At 36.1% G+C, this 20631-nt stretch overlaps 1 protein-coding gene across 8 annotated transcripts in view; it reads left to right on the top strand.

Annotated features, from left to right (window-relative positions):
• The window catches only part of gria2b (glutamate receptor, ionotropic, AMPA 2b), a 48895-nt gene that overhangs the window by 20464 nt on the left and 7800 nt on the right, over positions 1-20631 (top strand). For all 8 annotated transcript variants that reach the window (XM_016670894.1, XM_007551041.2, XM_007551037.2 and 5 more), the window contains exons 3-12: positions 2137-2376; positions 10247-10443; positions 11586-11639; positions 11771-11929; positions 13204-13371; positions 15804-15908; positions 16309-16413; positions 16829-17035; positions 17268-17635; positions 19836-20034. In XM_016670894.1, coding sequence (XP_016526380.1) covers positions 2137-2376; positions 10247-10443; positions 11586-11639; positions 11771-11929; positions 13204-13371; positions 15804-15908; positions 16309-16413; positions 16829-17035; positions 17268-17635; positions 19836-20034 — 1802 coding nt within the window. The remainder of the gene's footprint in view (positions 1-2136; positions 2377-10246; positions 10444-11585; positions 11640-11770; positions 11930-13203; positions 13372-15803; positions 15909-16308; positions 16414-16828; positions 17036-17267; positions 17636-19835; positions 20035-20631) is intronic.

Here is a 20631-nt window from a genome sequence, read left to right as displayed (position 1 = left end):
ATCTTGGTACTCTTTAATAGGGGTGCCAATAAATATGAACAGCAGAACATAATCTTACTTATTGCATACATAAGGAGGTTATTTTGTTGTAGTTGTTTGTTTTGTTCTAGATGACACTGGAAGGTACATTTAAAAAAAGATAAAATAAATATGAAGCATATTTGTTATTTTATGTGAATTCACATAATTTGGTTTGCTTTTTTTTAAATGCATGAAAAAATAACAATATATAGCTACAATATTGTATTTGTATTTTGATGGGAGTACAAATTAATTTATCACATTTTCCCTAAACAATTGGATTTCTTTTATCTTTAAAGTAGAAACATGGACTGAAAAACAGCCTCTTTGTTGCAATTAACAGACCCAGGAGAGTGGAGGAATAGTCTTTTTTTCAGCAGTTTGCTCTTGGTGCCTAATTAGGGTGACCTCTTCAGCAGGAGAAACAAAGCAAGTCTCTTATTTGTTCTCTGTTTGGAGTGAGATTTCTAAGAATTAATATTGAGTTTCAGTGAAAAGCAGTCAGATGTAACAGAGGCTTAATGGCTTTTCTACAGTCGTCACTGTTCCCAGGATTTACTGTTTGTGCTTGGCTTTTCTTCTTTAATTAAAAGTTTTTGAATTTGTCATTGACAAAGTGTACATAGAAGTCTTTGACATTCTACTTTAGACTCAGTCAGACCCAGAAAGACCACCAGAACCCTTACTGCATGCAGACATTGATTATGAATGTGAAATACTATATTTGGTAATAAAGTGAAATGTTGTCAGAGTTTGCTCTGGCATAAGCTGCAGTGTAGTCGTGGGGATATCCAGTCTCTAAGCATGAGCTTAGAGAGTTTTAATCCTGGGCAAAGCCAGGAAGCAAACCAGCAAAAGTGTCATCAGAGAAAGTTCTGGCAATATCGATGGACAGCAATGTCATGGCAACACCATCTTTTTGCACATTCTAGTAATTAGTAAAACTTTGTTTGGAGTAAACTCAACCAAATCAGTCGAGCTAGAACAAAGTTAGAGCTTACTGCAGGCTTTTCACCTTAAAAACCAGACATAAAATTTAATCAGCTGCACATTCAGCCTAAAATGTAAGAATAAAACTGCTTGACTAAAGACAATTTGAGAAAAATACAATAGTGCTAAGAGACATCATCCGTTTTCTATACCTGCTTTTAACTCTTGAAGGGTCACAGTCGGTTCACCACAGCACATTGCTACCTCACCTGAACTAAAAGATCACTTCCAGTTTCTTAAAACATTCATCCTTGACAAGAAATTTGAAAACTTAAGCCTTCATGTCAATTACTTTGTCTGTTTTTGTTGCCAGCAGTTTTCTCTGCACTATTGTTAGAGGAAAATACTCATTAGATTGATTACCCAGCAAGACACACGTCTACATCAATAACACTAACTTATTCCAGATTTGATCAATATGCATTTACAGGCAGCATACCAATTTACTGGGCAGAGTGCGACGTTGAAGAAGCAGCACTCTCTGGATTACTCAGAAGATCAGTTTATTCTTAACATGAGTTTACATGAGCTATTTATTGTCTTTGGATGAGAAATTACAGTGGCCAGAAAAGTTATACTGTGGCTTTTATTTTGGTAGGTCACCAGAATGACAGTCTGGTAATAATGACATGATAAAGCAAGACAGAATAAATAATGGGTTGGTGCACTAAACGTCCTTACAAGAAAGAGAGCACAGTTTCATTGTCTTCAGAGATGTGCTAAAGACTATGTTTAACACACTTTGGCACATTTAGTGGTGAAAAGGTTATAATTAACTAGATTACTGTTAAAAGAAATCTTGAGTCAGATGATTTTGGTTTTGTGAAGAAAAAGGTTAAAATGTATCCATTAATCAGCTGAAGATGTCCCTTAATATTTCACTTTTATGTGTAGTAATCATATTAAAGGCCTTGGATTTATTATGTAAATCATTTTGAGTTACAGCAGGAATTAAATTGATCAGTTTGCTTAAAAATGCACAAAAAAGGAAAACATTTCTCTGAGTTTGGCTCAGAAGCTCAAATAAGCACCACAACAGTTTAAGATTTAAATAACTTTAATCACAATCCAAGCTTTAAATCTGACCATGTGTTTTTTTTTTGTTTTGTTTTGTTTTTTTTCCAGTTTGTTCACAGTTCTCAAGAGGAGTCTACGCCATCTTTGGATTTTATGATAAGAAGTCCGTCAACACCATCACGTCGTTTTGTGGCACGCTACATGTGTCCTTCATAACGCCCAGCTTCCCTCTGGACGGAAACCAGCAGTTCGTCATCCAGATGCGGCCTGATATCAAGGGGCCCCTCCTCAGCCTGATAGAGTACTACAAGTGGGACAAGTTCGCCTATCTGTATGACAGCGATCGAGGTGAGGCCCAAACAAGAACTCTTAAAGAACAATTTGAGGGATTTATTTCAGCATTGTTTTCAGTTTAAGGCTCAAACCAGTTGAATTTAATATGGCAGCATACCAATTTACTGGGCAGAGTGCGACGTTGAAGAAGCAGCACTCTCTGGATTACTCAGAAGATCCAGAGTTCATCCATCATTTCTGGATGAACTTTTATTTCATCCAGAAATAAAAGTTCTGGATGAACTGGTTCCAGCTGCAATTATCATATTCACAGAGTTCAGCTGCTGAACAAAACACTTAAAAATCCAACTAACACTTTAAGGGTGAAGCTAAAGGGCATGTTGGATCGTGATAATCAGCTTGTCAAGTGTAGTCAGCTACAGCAGGTCATGTGTTTTAGGGTGTTTTTATGTAACATGGGTGAGGAGGTGCAGACAGTCATGATACCACAGTGGAGATAAAATAACCTGCAGCTCTTTATTTCCATCCCTGCTCCAAACGGTGGCATTTGTTTACATCTCTTATGTTTGTGAAGTGAACGTGCTTTTTCACCACAAAAGCCTGTTTTGATGATAAAATATATTTAAAAAGTGCTCTGACATGTCACTGATAAACTTCTAATAGACAAAGGGCATGTATGTCATCCCACTTCCAGTAAAATAAAACAGAAATAAAAGTATAGATATGCCTGCAGATGTGTGCACACAAAGTTACTCCTTCTTCTGCTAAGTTTCTTTTATTTGGAAACGACCAAATATGTTTCTGTGTTGAAGGGTGAGATTTCCATTGTGAACCCGATGGTGCCATGGGGCAGAATGCTGCTTTTATTATCACAAGGCTGTCGATAACAGTCTCTGAGTGTCAGGCAATAGCACTAACAAAAAGCTTTGCTACGTAACAAACCACAACTCAGCTGTTTAAGAATCCACAATAGTTTTCCTGTGCTATTTGAAACTGAGGAAGGAATTTCACAAACAATGCAATCTCCCTCATAAATTTAATTTGTTTGGAACTACTGTTTGCTTTACTTTAAACTGCTTCACAAGATTCATGAAGCAGACTGAGCTAAAAGCCTGCAAACCAGAAAATCTTACTTAATATATAACGGTGGATTTATTTGTGTAATATTCCTCTTTGTTTGTCCCCTCTCTGGTCCGTTCGCTCACCCTCACAGGAAATCTGTTTGAGTCCTTATACCTCTGGATGTGAAGCATCTGTTACCCAGTCCAAATCAGCATGCTTGAATATTACCTGTGGTGTCCCACAAGGCTCAGTTCTGGGCCCAAGCTGTTTATCATGTGTATTAATGACTTGAGTAGCATTTATTGATGTCACAGGAATAACTGAACATGCTATTTTCAGGTCTCTCTGAAGATCTGTGTGTGTCTCGGACAAGTCTGTCGAATATTCTTTCAAATCCTTTTGTCAGAAAATCATTTGAGAGGCTCTTGGCTTTGGTTTGGTGAAATTATCGTTCCTCTTCTTCATTTGAGTTTTCAGTGGCATTCACTGGAACGTTTAGGTGTTTAGAAAATCGGCAGTAACCGTTATCATTAGCATGCTTTTTAAAATAATTCTTAGAAGTTTCTTTTCTTAACTTTTCACTGTAAACCTTTTTGTGGATTATTAATATTAAACCGGCTGATATTAATTTGCATTTGGCAGCATTGGTGCTTTCAAAATACTGCCTGATGTCAGCTGGTTTCTTGGCTTTCTTTACATCTTTACACATATTTTTTACCTTCAAATTAATGTGTGAACTACTTTGCGTTTGTATGTGTGATTTACTTGGGTTGTTGCTGACAGTCTGATGTGAATTATATCCCAGCAGCTTGCATTTACAGAAAGTGGTAGATTAAAACAGTTATACGTTTAATATTCAAACAAAAACAACAACAAAAATCTATATTTATGAATGAAACTACTGCCGTCAGCAGCAGGTGTACCTGAGGTTACTGACCTGAATAAGATCATAGATTGAATTTCTAAAATAGATGAAAAGAAATGTACCTTCAAACTAATATCCAGAGTTATCTGATATATAAATCAAATTTGACACTGTTCTTTGATCCTTTTCATCAGAGGTTCATTTCTATTTCACACTGATTGTGTCAAAATCTGAAAGTAAGATTAGATTTCTTTGAACACTCTTTGAAAGGTTTAACAGACAGAGCAGGCTTTTGTATTCTGAGAAGACTGAACCTTTTTTAAACCCACTAGGAATAAGACGTAATACAAAGAAGACAAGGGAATACAAAAAGCGAATGGGTACGAAAGCTGCCCATAATAACCTGTAATAAAGATGACAGAAAAATTGCTTCTAGTAAGTTATCTCACTTTACTGCGTCATGCAACTCATTTTCTGCTGCCATCTACTAATTCTTCTGCAGAAAAATGCATTCTTCTCCAGTAAAGAGTGACTAGCCTGTAATAAAAAGCGAAACTCATTTGCATACATAGTGTCATTTTTTGACAGTGCTACTGTGATAAGAAGCATTGAATAAAGACTTAATTTATGTTCTGTTCTTGTGGAGAACATTACGTTTTAGTTTCTTTATGCTTTTCTTTTTCGGTTTTCCCAGGTTTTGTGCTTACTACAAAGATGAAAGTGGTTATTTTTAGTTTTATAGAAAAATGTTTCAGGATTGTTTTTGAAAAAATGCATATCTTACAATAACAACATCAGCAAGGGCTGTAAGTTTGTAAACCTGAGTTTGCACATGCTTCCAATTCAGAAATATGACACAAAGACAAATCAGTTCTGAAAAGCACTTCATGCACCATTCAGGCCACTTTTAAATGGCTCCATAACTGTTCTCTAACGACCTGGGATCAATATCAGCAATGATTTAACACAGAAACCAGTTGGTGATTGGAATATTCATGCATCGATATGGTTCTCCTTTATGTTAGTAACTGTAGACGGAGATGTTGTATTGAATTTAACGCTATAATCATTATTATATAAAGGCTTCTTTTATGGCATTCCTTTCTTTGTAGTGAATTGATTAATTAGAGAGTGAATCCGGAATAAAGCACAACAGTTCAGCTGTGTGAAGCAAATAGTGAAATCTCTGTCTGGATTACACCAGAGCTGATGTCAGACACATCTGCACTGCACAGCTTCTCATAATGGAAATCAATTGTTTGTAATCATACACACATGCCTCCTTTTTCCTGATACAACTCTGCAAGTTTTAATGTTTGGAGTGTATTTGTACCAACAACTATATAAGAATTTTACAATCTGAACCAATGAATGCTCTTTATCTCCATATAAATCAATTAAGCAGATGTATCCTTCCAGTGTTTTACAATGTGCAGCCTCACATGTTGATTTAAAAACAGTGTTGTGACATAACTCCCAGGGTTTACAGGAAATCATGTTTGGATCAGAGGCTGGAATACTGATCACTTTTTAGATTCCCTTCATTTTGTGCTCCAACTTTCTCCCTTAAACACATCTAAAAGACTTCTAATGTTTCAGCATATTTTTAAATGTTTGCATGTGATTATGCATAAGCACTCATTATACAGGAAACTGTCAAATAATAGCATTAATTTTGGCCCCTTTATTGTGTATAATATTCACCTAGTGAATATTTTGATGGGACTTTAACACAAGAATTAAAAATAGATATTAGATTGCAAGGGTAACTTCTGAAATGAATATCACAAAAATACAGAGGGAACAATAAATATTCTAGTTTAAAATGCATGTAAAAGTTTTTATGAAACTAAATATTAAAATAAAAAATGTTCAAAATTCACAGAGCCAATATTTCTTACAAAACAAAGTCGATGTCATGCAATAATAATAATAATAATTGTCTAAAAATCCTGAGTGGATTATTACAATTATAAAGAAAAAGTTTTATCATCTTGGCACTTTTGTTTGTAGAGTAGGTATAACTATGACCTAGAACTATGGCAAAATGCTTTGTGAATCCTTTGCACAAATAAAGCAACAAATTCAGCAAAACCTGAACAGAAATGAGGGCGATGGCCCTGCTTCCTGAATTCCCTCCTCAGTAGCTTAAGGTAACTTTAGGAAAATCAGCTCTTACAAGTTGTATTGCTACATGTGCAGACTGAATGGAGTTCACTGAGCTGCAGACAGATTAGGAGGGATCAGCTTACAATCTTTATCATTTACATCACTTAAATTCTCCCACTGAGCCGTATCGCCTTACAGACTTTGAGTTCCCTTTATTGAACATAGTAAAGCCCTTTTGTTTCCTAACCTGTGCTTGTTGTCTAGTCTCTCTGGTACTTTTCCTCCTCTGTTCTCATTGAGTGTCTTCCCTGGCAGCCTACCTTCCACTTAACAGAGGATCACACTCAGATTCTCTCTAAAATCAGAGGAACAAGCAGTTTTAGATCGTCCCCAAGCTGATGCTAGCAATGACCTGATCTCCCTAATGTACGTCCAAGGAAGCACTAAGGAGCCTGTTGTGCATATTTCATCATTGCATGGCTGTCTAATTAGGTCAGTGTGATCCTCTCATTCCCATGGCAACCAAAGTGTAGCGAGAGCGGAGGAGAGAGAACGACAGAGAGAGATTGTATGCGCCTGAGCCGGCTGCTAAATGAAGTGAGCGTGTCTGTGTGTGGGTGTTTCTCAAGAAAAAAGTGAGGAGGCATTGGAGTTACTAAAGGTCATGATGAATTTGATTAGCACTTTCCAACTAATGGGTGAACTAAATCATTTTTGCTTTTGGGGTTTATTTCTGAATTTCTTCAACTCCCAAACGACCATATATGGAGGTAACCTCGTCTGCAAAAACATTCCAGTAAACTGGTGGAAAAATTAAGAGTTGGGTAAATTCACAATTCAGTTTCATTGCTGGGACTGCAATGTTCTCTTAATGAATTGATGGTTTTTACTGCTAGTGAGTGAAGTTGCAGTTTGTTCTTGTTCCCAGGTCATTAAATAGTGCTGCTTTGTAAAAGCTGGAAGAGCAAAAGAATGCACAAGATGTCACTATGCATATGAGTTTACTTGCTTTACTTTTTGATATAGAAAAAAACATGGCTTTATCAAAATGGGATTTTGTTGTTTTTATCAATACATCAACTGCTAATTTGGGGATGGATTATATTATGACTCTAAATATTAACATTGCAAAATAATATTTGGTAAAATATTTTAACAGGCTGGATTTTAATAATGCCCAGTTTGATGGCAAGATTTTTGCCATGCAAACTGGGCATTATCAGATGTTATCAGATGTTTTAAAGCTGCCCCGATTCCTGCGATGCGTGATGTTTTGTCAGATGTCTTCAGTGATCGGGTCTGTTTGGACGGCCGTTGAAATAGAGGTGGATTGTCTCAGCTCATTTTGTGGTGATCTCCACAGATCAATGTAACCTACTGAAATGTTGCTTCTTCCCAGTCAGACATGTTTGTTTACTCTGAACTCACATTTGGTTTTGAGAAGTTTTGCTAGGTTTTCCGTCTGACGTCTGAATGTTTTAAAGTGAAATTGGTTCTGATGTTGCTCGACTCCTCATACAGAGGTGTAACAGGAGAGGGTTGACTGTAACCCTCAATGATACATCAGTCCTTTCAAAAATCACACAGCAGGAGTTTGAAGTTGACCAGCTTCTGGTTTGAAGTGTTTTTATGAAACTGGCTGGAGTTTTATCAGATGTCTTCAGCCATTTCTTTGAGTTACAAAGAGTTTCATTCATTAAATCAAAGGATTATAACTTGAAATATTGTTTTTACCTCAACTGAATGAGGGGAAAACAATTCAGGGAGAGCTTGGAGTTATAAAGGAGTGACGCTTGTCTTCGAGGTTTTTTTTATACAAGTAACTCAAATATTTCATTTATGCAAAATACTGTACAGGCATTGTGGGGGAATATGCAACAAAGACATTTCAGTTTTTCTGTAAATAATGTTTATGATGCTCTGTGAAGGACTGGTGAGCTGTCCAGGGTGCACTTCACCTCTCAGTCACGCTCACATTTATCTAAAATTACAGTCCAGCTTTAATGTGGTGTTAAACCTTTTCTAATATCTTGTTTTTATTATTTTTTCCTGTAACTCATTCTGAACTGTAATTACCACATTTTTTAAGCTTTAATAAAACAGTCAAATTTAACTACACCATGATGACCTCATGGTAAACATGATGTACCACCCTCTTAGATAAAACTGCAAGCCTCCGTTTTCCTCACCAGTGCCATGCTTTTATGGCTGTATCGCATGAAATTGATTACATCTGTATTTCACCTCAGCATGGCGAGTTGGAGTGAAACGGCCAAGCCTTTTATCAAACCACTCTCTAACTGCTCTCTGTTGGCCAGCAATCAATATCAGCAAAGATTTACCAAGGAAACTAGTTGTTGATAGGAATATATGGTCATGGATTCTGTTCAGAGAATGTATACTGAAACTAAGTTTTTTTTATTATTTTGATTATACATATATCACTAAACAGTTATTTTTTATGTTACATTAATGAAATTCCTCTTTTCTATTGAAATGATTATGTGGATCAGAAATAAAGTGGTTTCCTTTTTTAAGAAGTCTCTGAGGTGAAATCACAGGGAATGAGTTGATCCTCTGGGATTCATTTAGCATACATTACACAATCAAATAAACTGTTAAGCAACTAATTTCAAAGCAAATAAAGCCACAGCACACTGCCATATCAGACATCAGCAGTACTGATGTAGTTGAGTGCATTGTTTGCTGCAGCCATTTTCCTCCCACATGTTTTTCAGGTACATGGCAGAGCAACTGTGACTCATCATACAGAGACATTTACATAAGTTAGGAAGTGACTGTAAAACATCAACAGCCAGTTTATTCAGTATTTATGTAAATCTTAATGTTACATTTCACATAAAGATAAAAAGGGTGTATCTCTATATATTTTTTTAAGAAATTCTTGTTGTTGATGGTTGTAGTTAATGATGCATAATGTTTATTATCTGACTCTCTGTGTGATAAAATGTACAAGAAAAGTTCCAGAAGAGTCGCTATGTTGTGAAAGAGATGTTGCACTTCAAATGCTGAACTCAGACATCAATGCATAACACATCCATAAGAAAAACAGAAGGAACCATTTCAAAATCTCTAGCTCAAAGCTGAGTTCATACTGTGAATAATTAGTCATTTGTCCAGTGAGGAGTAGGACCTGAGTAGAAATGTGTCTGACTGCAGGAGATAGAATCCCATAGGGGGTTTTAAAAGTGATGAACCAAGTCTCTCCATATATATTTGCCATTGTGTGCAAATCCACTTGTGACAAATACTGTAATGCAAAACACTGAAGCATTCAGGATACTGTGTTGGTTCTGATCAGCATTGTTTCTGACTTTGTTTCATGCAGTGATGATGTTTGTGAACCTCTATATCTCTGTCTGCACTTTATTTTGTCAGTTGCCCTAAAAAGTCACTTCAGTCTGGAGTGGTGGACAGAAGGGAAATTAAAATCCTCAGAATGCAGCTGCAGTCAGATGTTCTCTCCTTCATCTCCTGTATTTGGGTGATGTTGTGGACCCAGATGATACCGAACGTGGTTCTGTGGAATCCAACTGCAGTGGCCACCGTTCAACCCGAGGAGGGCAGCACTGAGACGGCTTTAGGCAAAATATTTCAGAACTAAACATATTCACACAAACATGTTAAAATTTGTACAAACATATAAAGATAGAACACTTACAAGTCAATTTAGACAGTTTACCTGAAAAAAATTTATTTGGGCCTGGTTACTTTAAGGTTAAATATCATGTTCTTTATTTCAGGTTAGATCTTTTTGGTGGAAAATAATATGTTCATAATATCCAGTACTTACCTTTGGATGGTTGTTTAATGTTTCTGTCACAGCCTGAAGTTTATTAAATAATTCTCTGTTAATTCTGTCTCCAGGCCTGACAACTCTGCAGGTTGTTCTGGACATCGCAGCAATAAAGGAGTGGCATGTGACGGCCATCAATGTGGGAAACCTCAAAGATGAGAAGAAGGACGAAGCTTACCGCTCACTCTTCCAAGATCTGGAGAGCAAGAAAGAGAGGAGAGTGATCCTGGACTGCGAACAGGACAAAGTGAAGGACATCATGGAGCAGGTGCTCCAGGCTGTGCAGTTTTCTAAATGTGCTCTGTGGACAGACAAGTGTGAGCAATAGGTTTGAACAGCGTGTGGTATAATCATGAATTGTGTAGCGATTCTTATTTATGAGTCCGCTACAGAAACTTTTGCATGCTGGTTCTTTGCTGCTTGCTGTTTAAGTGAATTTCGACCTTCATTTAATTAAAATATTCCATTAATGTGGAAATGGATGCAATAATTAAAACAAGTAGGGAAAAAACTTGAAAGCAAGAAACAATAACAACTCAATTATAGCAGAATTACCCAGTAGACCAGTAATTGCATTCAGTTATAATAAACCCATTCATAAAAACAATTCCTGATGAACTAGAACCTTCCACTGATTTAAATTTGAACCAGAATAATTATACTGATTGCATGTTTAGTCTGTAAACAAGACTTCAATTAAAGGTGATACAAATGAAGATGAACAAGGTGTTTTTTATTTAAATTTTTACTCATTATAGAAGGATATTGATGAACATTAGCGGTTAGAAACATGAATTTAGCAAATCACTGCTAAGTGTCTGCAGCCAGTCGCCTCTTCAGAGAATCTGTTCTGGCAAAAATTTTGGATGTTATTTTCTAGTCTCTAAGTTGCAGTTTTCCCTCTTTTCACTGATTCATCAATCCGTGATTTTTTTAGTCTTTTGCTTGTGTTCAATAATTTTCCTTTTGTTATTTCCCATTATTAGACATAGCTTAACTTCTGAAGCTACTTGTTTTGACTTCTTTCTATGTATGGATTAGTTTGGTTATTACAACACCTGATGAAAATTTATTGTCAATTAAACCTTTAGAAATAGTTTTACAATTAAAAATGGTGATGTGTTCAATACTTATTTTACCCGCTGTACATCAGTGTCTAGAAATATTTGTTTTTCTTTCCTGTAGGTATGTAGTGTTTTATATTTGATATGATTTACATCTGCTTTTTGTGAATTAATTGTTTTATGATGAAAATTAGCCAATACAGGAATAATAGTTTCATTATTAAAAAAATAATTTTGTATTTACTGTGTTTAGTCACAACAAATTTTCTCAAATTATCCTTTATAAAGTCATAGTTTCTGTAATAATATGATTTTCTGAATTCTTCTTATGTTTATAATCCTGCAGGTCATCAAAATTGGCCAACATATTAAAGGCTATCACTACATCATTGCTAATCTGGTGAGTTTAAACATGTTTATCCAGTTTGTATAATGTTCCTCTGTCATATTACTGCACAGTTTTCTAAATCAATTTGTTTCCCTACATTTAGACAACAACCCCAGAATAAATTATTTCCATTCTGCTTTCAGGGTTTTGTTGACGGAGACCTTTCCAAAATTCAGTATGGTGGAGCTAACGTGTCAGGCTTCCAGATTGTTGATTTCGAAGAACCTTTGGTCTCAAAGTTTAACCAACGATGGGAAGCACTGGAGGAGAAGGAATATCCAGGAGCAGACAGCAAAATACGGGTGAGCTTAAAGCATTTGACCGTTTTATTTTATCTGATTCCATTTTTCTTTTAAAGGATTCTATTGCAATGTATTTGTTGACATTAATTCTCGTTTTTTTTTTACATTTGAAAATGGAACAAATAAATAATAATGCAAAATTATTGAATAATAAAATAACAAAACAGGATCTAGTAAATGTTGGCACACAGGCCAGCCAAGATAATCTGCAAGTTAAAGTAAATTATAAAGGCTCATTATGAAAAAAATAATAAAATAACATGTTATCTTTTTTCTAATTATGACAATAATACATATTGGAAAGATGATGAGCCAGAGCAGCTTCAGGTTTTGGGATGATGAAACCTTGGGAGGAAAATATTTCTTTTGGTTTAAGTGTTTCATAGTCGCCATCCTGTGTTAATGTATCACAGTTCCAAAAAGAAACTGTCCGATTATTCTGTCAGGAAAAACAAGTTGACTTTGGATTCAAAATGTGGGATCTATATATATATTAGAGCAAAATTCAATAGTTAAATATCAAAGGTAAATGGAGTGGAAATAATCTAGTTTACACAAAAATGATAATGCTGGAAACAAAACTGCAAACTTAACTTTTATCATTTGTCATTTCTCCACTGCTTTGACCAGTTCTGCCCCAGTCTGTCCTGCATGCCTGTCAAGTCTCCCGTTTTGGCCGGGAAGCTGCCGTATTTTACCCCTCTGCCCAACATGCTCCTGTATTTGTATTTTCTTATAAATGTTCCATATAATAGTAACTACATCGTTGATGACCCTGATGGAGACACTCCAAGCTGCAGTAGAACCGTTAACATTGACAATGGAGAAGCGGATGTTGTTAAAATCACATTCTATTTTAGTCTGTATGCTTTGTTGCAAACCAAACCAGTCCAGCACAGAAACACATTTTATTTTATTTATATATCAATGTTCTGCATGGTGACTCAGTTGCACTGTGGTCCTGCATGCATGGCTTCTTTCTCGGTTCTCCAGCTTTCTCCTTCAATTCAGCTTTTGCCAAATGACTAGGATCAATTGTTCTTTCTAAATTACCTGTAGGAGTGAGTGTCTGCATGGCTGAATCTCTGTGTTGTCCTGTGATGGACTGGTGACCTTTCCTGGGTCTCTGGCCTGCTGACTGCAGGAGATGTAGCTCAGAATTAGAATCAGGTTTACTTAGAATTTGTGGGGTGTCTGTTAGTTTAATGTTGGCCTGGGAGTTCTAAATATTTTGTAAAGAAATCTATGATCATGTCCTATTTTGTCCATTTTAGTATACATCAGCGCTGACCTACGATGCTGTTCAGGTGATGACAGAAGCCTTCAGATACCTTCACAAGCAGCGCGTTGACTTCACAAGGAGGGCCAACACAGGGGACTGTCTGGCTAATCCAGCTGTGCCTTGGGCTCAGGGAGTGGAAATTGAGCGAGCGCTGAAACAGGTAACTGTCCTCCTACAGGTTCCTATCATAACTTGAACAAAATTAAAATGTATTCGGAAATGACACCAATCATTTTGGATGCTTTGGATTATATTCTAAATTAATAATTTACATTTGCAGATCATTTGTTTCCTGTATTCAGTTGATGTTGCCAATTAGCTCTCATACATGCGCCTTCCGATCAGAGTTCAGTTAGTAATAATGACCTTGCATACTTGCACATTTCCGATAAATGGAAAACTAAAGCGTTGCAAGAGCTGTTTAGAATAGTATTTACCGTTTATCAGTCAGATATGTGCAAGCAGGATACTCCAGAATATACACCCAAATGTCAGCTATAAATGACATCCTCTTGCAATTTTTGTTGAAAATTGCTGACTCATTGACTGGAAATCACTGACTCAGTACTTCAATACATACAAGCACTGCCTGCAGCTGTGACCATATTGTTAAGAAGGAAGTACGCTCTCTGTCAGTTTGATGGTTATTTACATAAACCATCTGGACTTATTTACATCTAACTTCAACTGTGTGTCAAACCCGATATTTACAAAATGTGTAGAACTTTAGAATCTGAAGAGAGTTCTACCTTCCTTACACATGTCCATGAACTGAGACCTTCATAAGAAGTTTGTATATAAAACCAAAAACCAGTGAATTTTAGTTTTGAGGTGCACCAAAAATTTGCTTTTTTGATTCACAACAGAGTTGCACATTTACAGCTTCACAAATAACCCAGACTTACTAATCAAATGAACCAGACAGAGTTCGATTAAGCAAGGCTGGTGTGAATGCACAGCTGTATTCACACCAGTTGTATTGAACGGTTGTGTTCAATACATGAACACAACTGTTCATGTATTGTGCTAGCAAAGGAAGGTCAAAGGTTTTTTTCTCAGCATTCCAATATTTATCTTGGTGATGAATCCTTTACATTTTAATGTGTCAGTTATGTACACCAACTCTTAAACTAATCAGTTGATTAGTGTGAATACATCCAGCAGTGGTCACACACTGATGCAGGAATCAACCTTCCGTCAGAAGAGTCTTTTCTAAATGCTCTGCCCATTTCCGAATGGGCAGAGCATGACAGAGAGAGAGAATCCCAACAAGAGGCATAGTATTATTCATCTCATGCTCTGTGATGCCAAAATGCATTCACAACAAGGCTCACCAGTTAAACTGGTGAGGACCTGTTGCCGTGGTAACAGGAGCTCTCCCTTACAAAATGCACCCAAAAAAGCTGAAATTATTCCAAATACAAAGAGATTGATCAAAGACTGAGGTTTTTAGCTTGCATTATTCATGTGTGTTTACTGAGAATAATGCTTTGTTTTTGTATTTGCTTGAAATACAAAAACAAAGCATTCTGCTGAAAAATTTATATAAAATAAGTTTGATAGATAAAGTAGTGCCAATATGTCTTCTTTTCTCTGACATGTTTTCCATGTTGTGGCATTAATAACATACCAAACTCTGTGCAGATTCAAAAGAAAACAGATTAATCGAATAACACGGAGAACAAAAGTCATCTGAAGATTCATTTACTGTCTAAATGGGGATAAATGCTCGAAGGGCATATTACTGAAATCTGATCTTTCAATTAAAATATTCATCTAATCTTCACTTTACCTACTTGTGATGTACTTTTTCCACTATTATTTTCAAAACTCCTCTTAATGTCAGTGACATCTTTAGAGTATATTTTTAAAATGATATTTCTCTTCCTCATTATTGATCAGGTATTTTTCTTTGTCAGCCCTTTTCCTCTTCAGAGAAGCAGGACCTGGCCCAGCATTTCTGTGTAGCCATGACACCTTGCTGAAGCTGTTGCTCCCAATAATCCCATGTTATATTTCTATCGGTGATAAACAATGTCTTTTTCTTAGATACAGCCACTGAAGACTTGTGACTACTTATGTACTTTGCAAACCTTTTCTGTGCCGCAAATAATCAACTACATATAAATTCAGCATATTTACTTTAGAAAGGTTTGCTTAGTTGGTAAAACTACCAGCAGGCATCATACAGCAAACCGCTCATGTGTGCTGCTAGCGTATCTAAGTTTTCCTCTTTGCATAAAAAAAAAAAAACACTTGCAAGGTTAATTATAAAATATTTCTGACTGTTTCTTGGATTAAAATATGATGAAAATCAGGTTTTTAAAGTGTTATCAAGCGATAAAGACAGGAATGACAAATATCGCCATCCATTTGAGATGTTAAACAGAAGAGACACGAACCTGCTTCATTATGTCTTTTTATAAATTGTTCCATCTAACCATCATGAACAATAACTCTGGATTGGCAAGCTCAAATGAAAGTCTTTCCCATCTTTAACATGGACATTTAAAATGATTTTGAAGTTGGACACATATTTAAAAGCAGCTAAAGATGTAAAAGAACAAACATGTTTTCCTTTGTGTCCCCCAGGTGAACGTGGACGGACTTTCTGGAAACATCCAGTTTGATCAACATGGCAAGAGACTCAATTACACAGTGGGTGTGATGGAATTAACGGATAATGGTCCTGTGAAGGTAAGTGTCTAAAATTTCCTCATAGCAAGATTCAAAGGTTTACAAAAACTGCTCCTAATAGTTGCCTGTGTTATGGTTTTATTTTTCTGTTTTTATTTGTTTGTTTTTTTTTGCATGGTGTGATCAAACTGAATATGCATCCAATGAATGCATAAAGCCAAACAAAAATCTATCTTATGAAATGTCAGATTTTTGTGTGCATTTTTTTTACTCTTAATATTGTGAATATTTTTTGTATGATGTAACAAAAAATACTTTTATTTGATTGAAAAGATCAATAAAAACTTATTTTCGCTATAACGTTTGCGATTATTGGCATGGTAATTCCCTGATGTGTACTTTTCTCTAAATCTGCAATGTCATTGTAGCTCATAAATATTCTGCTTTTTTCTCCCTGTAGATTGGATTCTGGAATGAAAACAACAAAATGGTTGTGACCAAAAAAGATATATCCAGCAACGACACAATCGGGGGAAACAAAACAGTTGTTGTCACCACCATTTTGGTAATTTTTAGCATGATTTCATTTTATTTAAATTGTTTTGGCATCATCTGTTTACATTTTCTATGTCAATGCAAAAGTAAAACATCATTAAATGACTGACACCAAAAAACAATGAAAGTGACCTTAAAATAACAAAGAACACAAATTAGGAAAGAAATATGTTGAAATTTGAGCATAGAGACATGAAAAAGGTAAAGACAACTGACCGTAAGTATGACAACAATTTATCAGTTATGAATGTTGCATTCATAACTGATAGACTTTGACAAATGTTTTACAATGCGTTTACAAGTGATGCTGCAGAGGAGCATTTAATTGGTGCCATGAGGCCAGCTGATGAACATTTAATCTGGGGAAAATACTATGTTTGAAGCCATTTCCCTCATTGTAATTCAGCTCTGTTCTCCTCCTTCAGGAAGCTCCGTATGTTATGCTGAAAAAGAACGCCGACCAGTTTGTGGACAACGAACGCTACGAGGGTTACTGTGTTGATCTGGCTGCAGAGATAGCCAAACACTGCGGCTTCAAGTATGAGCTGAGAATCGTGGGTGATGGAAAGTACGGAGCCAGAGATGCAGAAACCAAAATCTGGAATGGAATGGTTGGAGAGTTGGTGTATGGAGTAAGTTATACATCTTGACTGCATGGCCTTAATAAGTGTTAGTAGATACCTTGTGACATGCATTTTACTACTTCACCCCATCCCTATAAAAATGGTTATATTCAAATAATATTTGAAGGTGTGTGTTTTTAAAAGTTAGTGGTTTTCAGCAAGATTTCAAAAAGGTTTCAAGGCCATGATAACATTCACTGAAGATGAATCTTTTTGCTGTTTTATTCTTCTGGTTTGACAGAAAGCAGATATCGCAGTGGCGCCTTTGACCATAACATTGGTGCGAGAGGAAGTGATTGACTTTTCTAAGCCTTTTATGTCTCTGGGAATCTCCATCATGATCAAGAAGCCTCAGAAATCCAAACCCGGAGTGTTTTCTTTCTTGGACCCGCTGGCCTATGAGATCTGGATGTGCATCGTTTTTGCCTACATCGGCGTCAGCGTGGTGCTGTTTCTCGTCAGCCGCTTCAGCCCCTATGAGTGGCACACTGAGGAGTACGAGGACGGCCAGATCCAGACCAATGAGTCGACTAACGAGTTTGGCATATTTAACAGCCTGTGGTTCTCACTTGGAGCCTTCATGAGACAAGGATGTGACATCTCTCCCAGGTAGGTTAACAAATAATCAGCCTGCTAATTGCTGAACACAAGAATGAACTGGAATTAAACTATACATTTACATTTGCTTTCTAACTTTTTCTCATTGTTTTTTTTTCTCATAAGTCTTTTCCTCTTTCTGCTTTGACTAATATTGCTAACGTTTTACTGCAAAACATTACAAATTTTGCAGTAAGTGTGCAGTAAGTGTGTAATGTGATTGTAATGTGATTGAAATCTCCAACATTTTATCAATGTTGATACTTTACAATGTCCAGCAGAAAAACAATCATAATAATTTAGTTTGGTAATTATCTACAGGAAAAGACCTCTACATTTCATGCCAACTTTTGATTCAGTTAAAATAAGTTTCTATCAGTATTGATAAAATTGAACTAGAGCTTTTTTGGCCTCAGCGGTATTCTGTGTCCCAACAATATGCTTCTGTTGGCAGATCCTCAACAATAGTTTAATTATCTTAGTGCTTTCTCAGAGTTTAAGGCTTTTAAGTAAAGCCCACAGACTAAAACTTTATCAATGCCAGAGGTTATTTTTACTATTTTTCTTACATCTGCTAAACAAAACAAAAACAAAAAACACTAATACATAAACTTAATTTATAAAATGCACACTAAATTTATTTATAGTTTTATAGGACAGAATACATCATATTTTTTCAGCCTGTTCTTTATTGGATGACATAAGTTAACTTGCTAAAATTAGCTGGTTAATTAATTGGTAATCTGCTTGGCTGTTCAGCCTGTAGCTTGTTCCATTGCAGATATGCCACTTAGAGGTTACCAATTGGATTTTTAAAACACCATTTGCTCATAAGGACAATGCATGGAAGTCTTTATTTTTGTGCTTTTTGCAACAGAAACCCATTTTTCTTTCTTATCATCAGGTCTTCTGTTAGGTACCTTCCTGTCATTGTAAGGCAACAGGTGGGGGAAGGGAAGGGTTTGAGTCTCCACTTCTAAAAATACTGAAAAGTTATTTTCTGCTCATTAGTGGCTTAAAGCTTATTTCTGTAAATCAAACATTGCTTGCTGGCAGGTACTAATCATATAAATTCATACCTAAAACATAAAAATAAATTGATTAATCATCCTTACAACAACATTTCCATACCAAATCAAAATTGTTATGCAAGTATTTTGTATTTTGCAATAAAAACAGAAATAAAATTACTGACCCATTCACATGGAGAAGTGGATTTTCAAAATGTTTCAAAGAACACTGGCAACCCGATGGCTCCGACTGGTTTTCAGATTAAATATATGTGACACCTTACATAGCTTGATCCAGTTTGATAGTTATTTTGTGTGCATAGTCAGTGCCGGCCCAGATTCGTTCTTTTCCCGATGCATAAAAAAACGTCCCACTCATCAATTAAAATGTAAAACTTAGAACAATTGCGGCATTAGCAAATGCATCACTTCTGTGTTTTAGCAGCCAAAGTAATGACTCACATATTGTACAAATAAATGGTCTTTTATATCTGCTGAGTGTGAGAACCCTGTGGGTAAAAGCTCTTATCATGTGCCATGATTTCTAACCTAGCAGCTGAAGAAAAACAAACACAATCAAGATGCATTTCTGTTCACAGCCCAGTTCAAGGGAAAATTTACAATAAGTGTAGAGTTTGTGTAACAGAGTCAATGTTTCTAAAGAAATTGTTTAGTTTACTGCTTTTACTGGAAATAGTTCGGTTTGAATTTGAGCATAGATGAACTGAAAGCCAGTGAGAGTTGAGACCAGTGCTGAGCAGTGAGGTCAGAGCTCCAGAGATGAATCAGCTGATGAGTTGACATAACCTTTACATCACACTCTGATGATGTGAAAGGTGTCAACATGACTCCAAATCAATGTTGCCTGTTTCCCAACAATTGTGTTGCCGAATTAGAACATGTAGTTCAACTGCTTAAACTTTTGAACTTTGGTCATGTTTTATTTCTCACAAGTGTCACATTTACAAGAGAGAGAAACTTTTTATTGCCGCTTAGATTGTTGTCTTGCTTAAACTTTAGGGGGGAAATGCTAAATTGTACATGACTTGTTATTGATTAAAAAATATTTTATAAAAATCTTGACAGAAGGTTGAAGGTCAAGTAGCTTAATGTCAATAAACTGAAGCAGAAGAAGATCTTGCTGATAGTGATTGTTGGAGGATAAATCCTTTTGTTTATTTTTGTTTTCTTTCCCGCCGTAGATCCCTGTCTGGGCGTATTGTTGGTGGCGTCTGGTGGTTCTTTACTCTAATCATCATCTCCTCCTACACGGCTAACCTGGCTGCCTTTCTGACTGTGGAGAGAATGGTTTCTCCCATTGAAAGTGCGGAGGATCTGGCCAAACAGACGGAGATAGCATATGGAACTCTGGACTCTGGCTCCACTAAAGAGTTTTTCAGGGTAGGAGATTCTCAGCTTTTTCCTTTGTCTGTTGCCATGGAAACCACTACTTTCAGCCGTTTCCTCTCATTCAAGTCTGTAAAGGCAGTAAACACCTCAAATGTTTGTTCATACAGCGCATTGAATAAGTACTGTCCCTCTTACAGATTTCTGATGGTTCTGCTCTTTTGTTTTACTGAAATGTTATTAATGATGAGTTACATAAATACTAAAGGCAACTTTTAAATTATGCTAATTACATTTCTGAAGGAAAATGGACAACAACAAAAAAAAAAAAGAAAAAAGAAAAACATTTCCATTCATTAAAAAGTAACTATCTTCTAGTAAAATCCCAGACTGACTGATTAATCACACTTTTTTGGTCAGTTTCACTTGCTGTACCAAAATGTCTTTAATTCTAAACTACCAAATCAAGACCTTTGATGATGATATGAAGTATCCATGTCTAATTTTAAATGAAAGGGAGAAGAGCATGTCATTGTGATGCAGTAAATTGCATTACATTGTGCAACAGGCCAATCAAAGCTCACTGTACTCTGTAAGTGACACCCTGATTGGATTTTAGCGGTGTGTCCTCCCTCTGTAGCAGACTTGCCC

Source organism: Poecilia formosa, unplaced genomic scaffold (genome assembly GCF_000485575.1).
Source record: "Poecilia formosa unplaced genomic scaffold, Poecilia_formosa-5.1.2 Scaffold39, whole genome shotgun sequence".
NCBI lineage: Eukaryota > Metazoa > Chordata > Actinopteri > Cyprinodontiformes > Poeciliidae > Poecilia > Poecilia formosa.
This window is presented reverse-complemented; position numbering and strand designations above follow the sequence as displayed.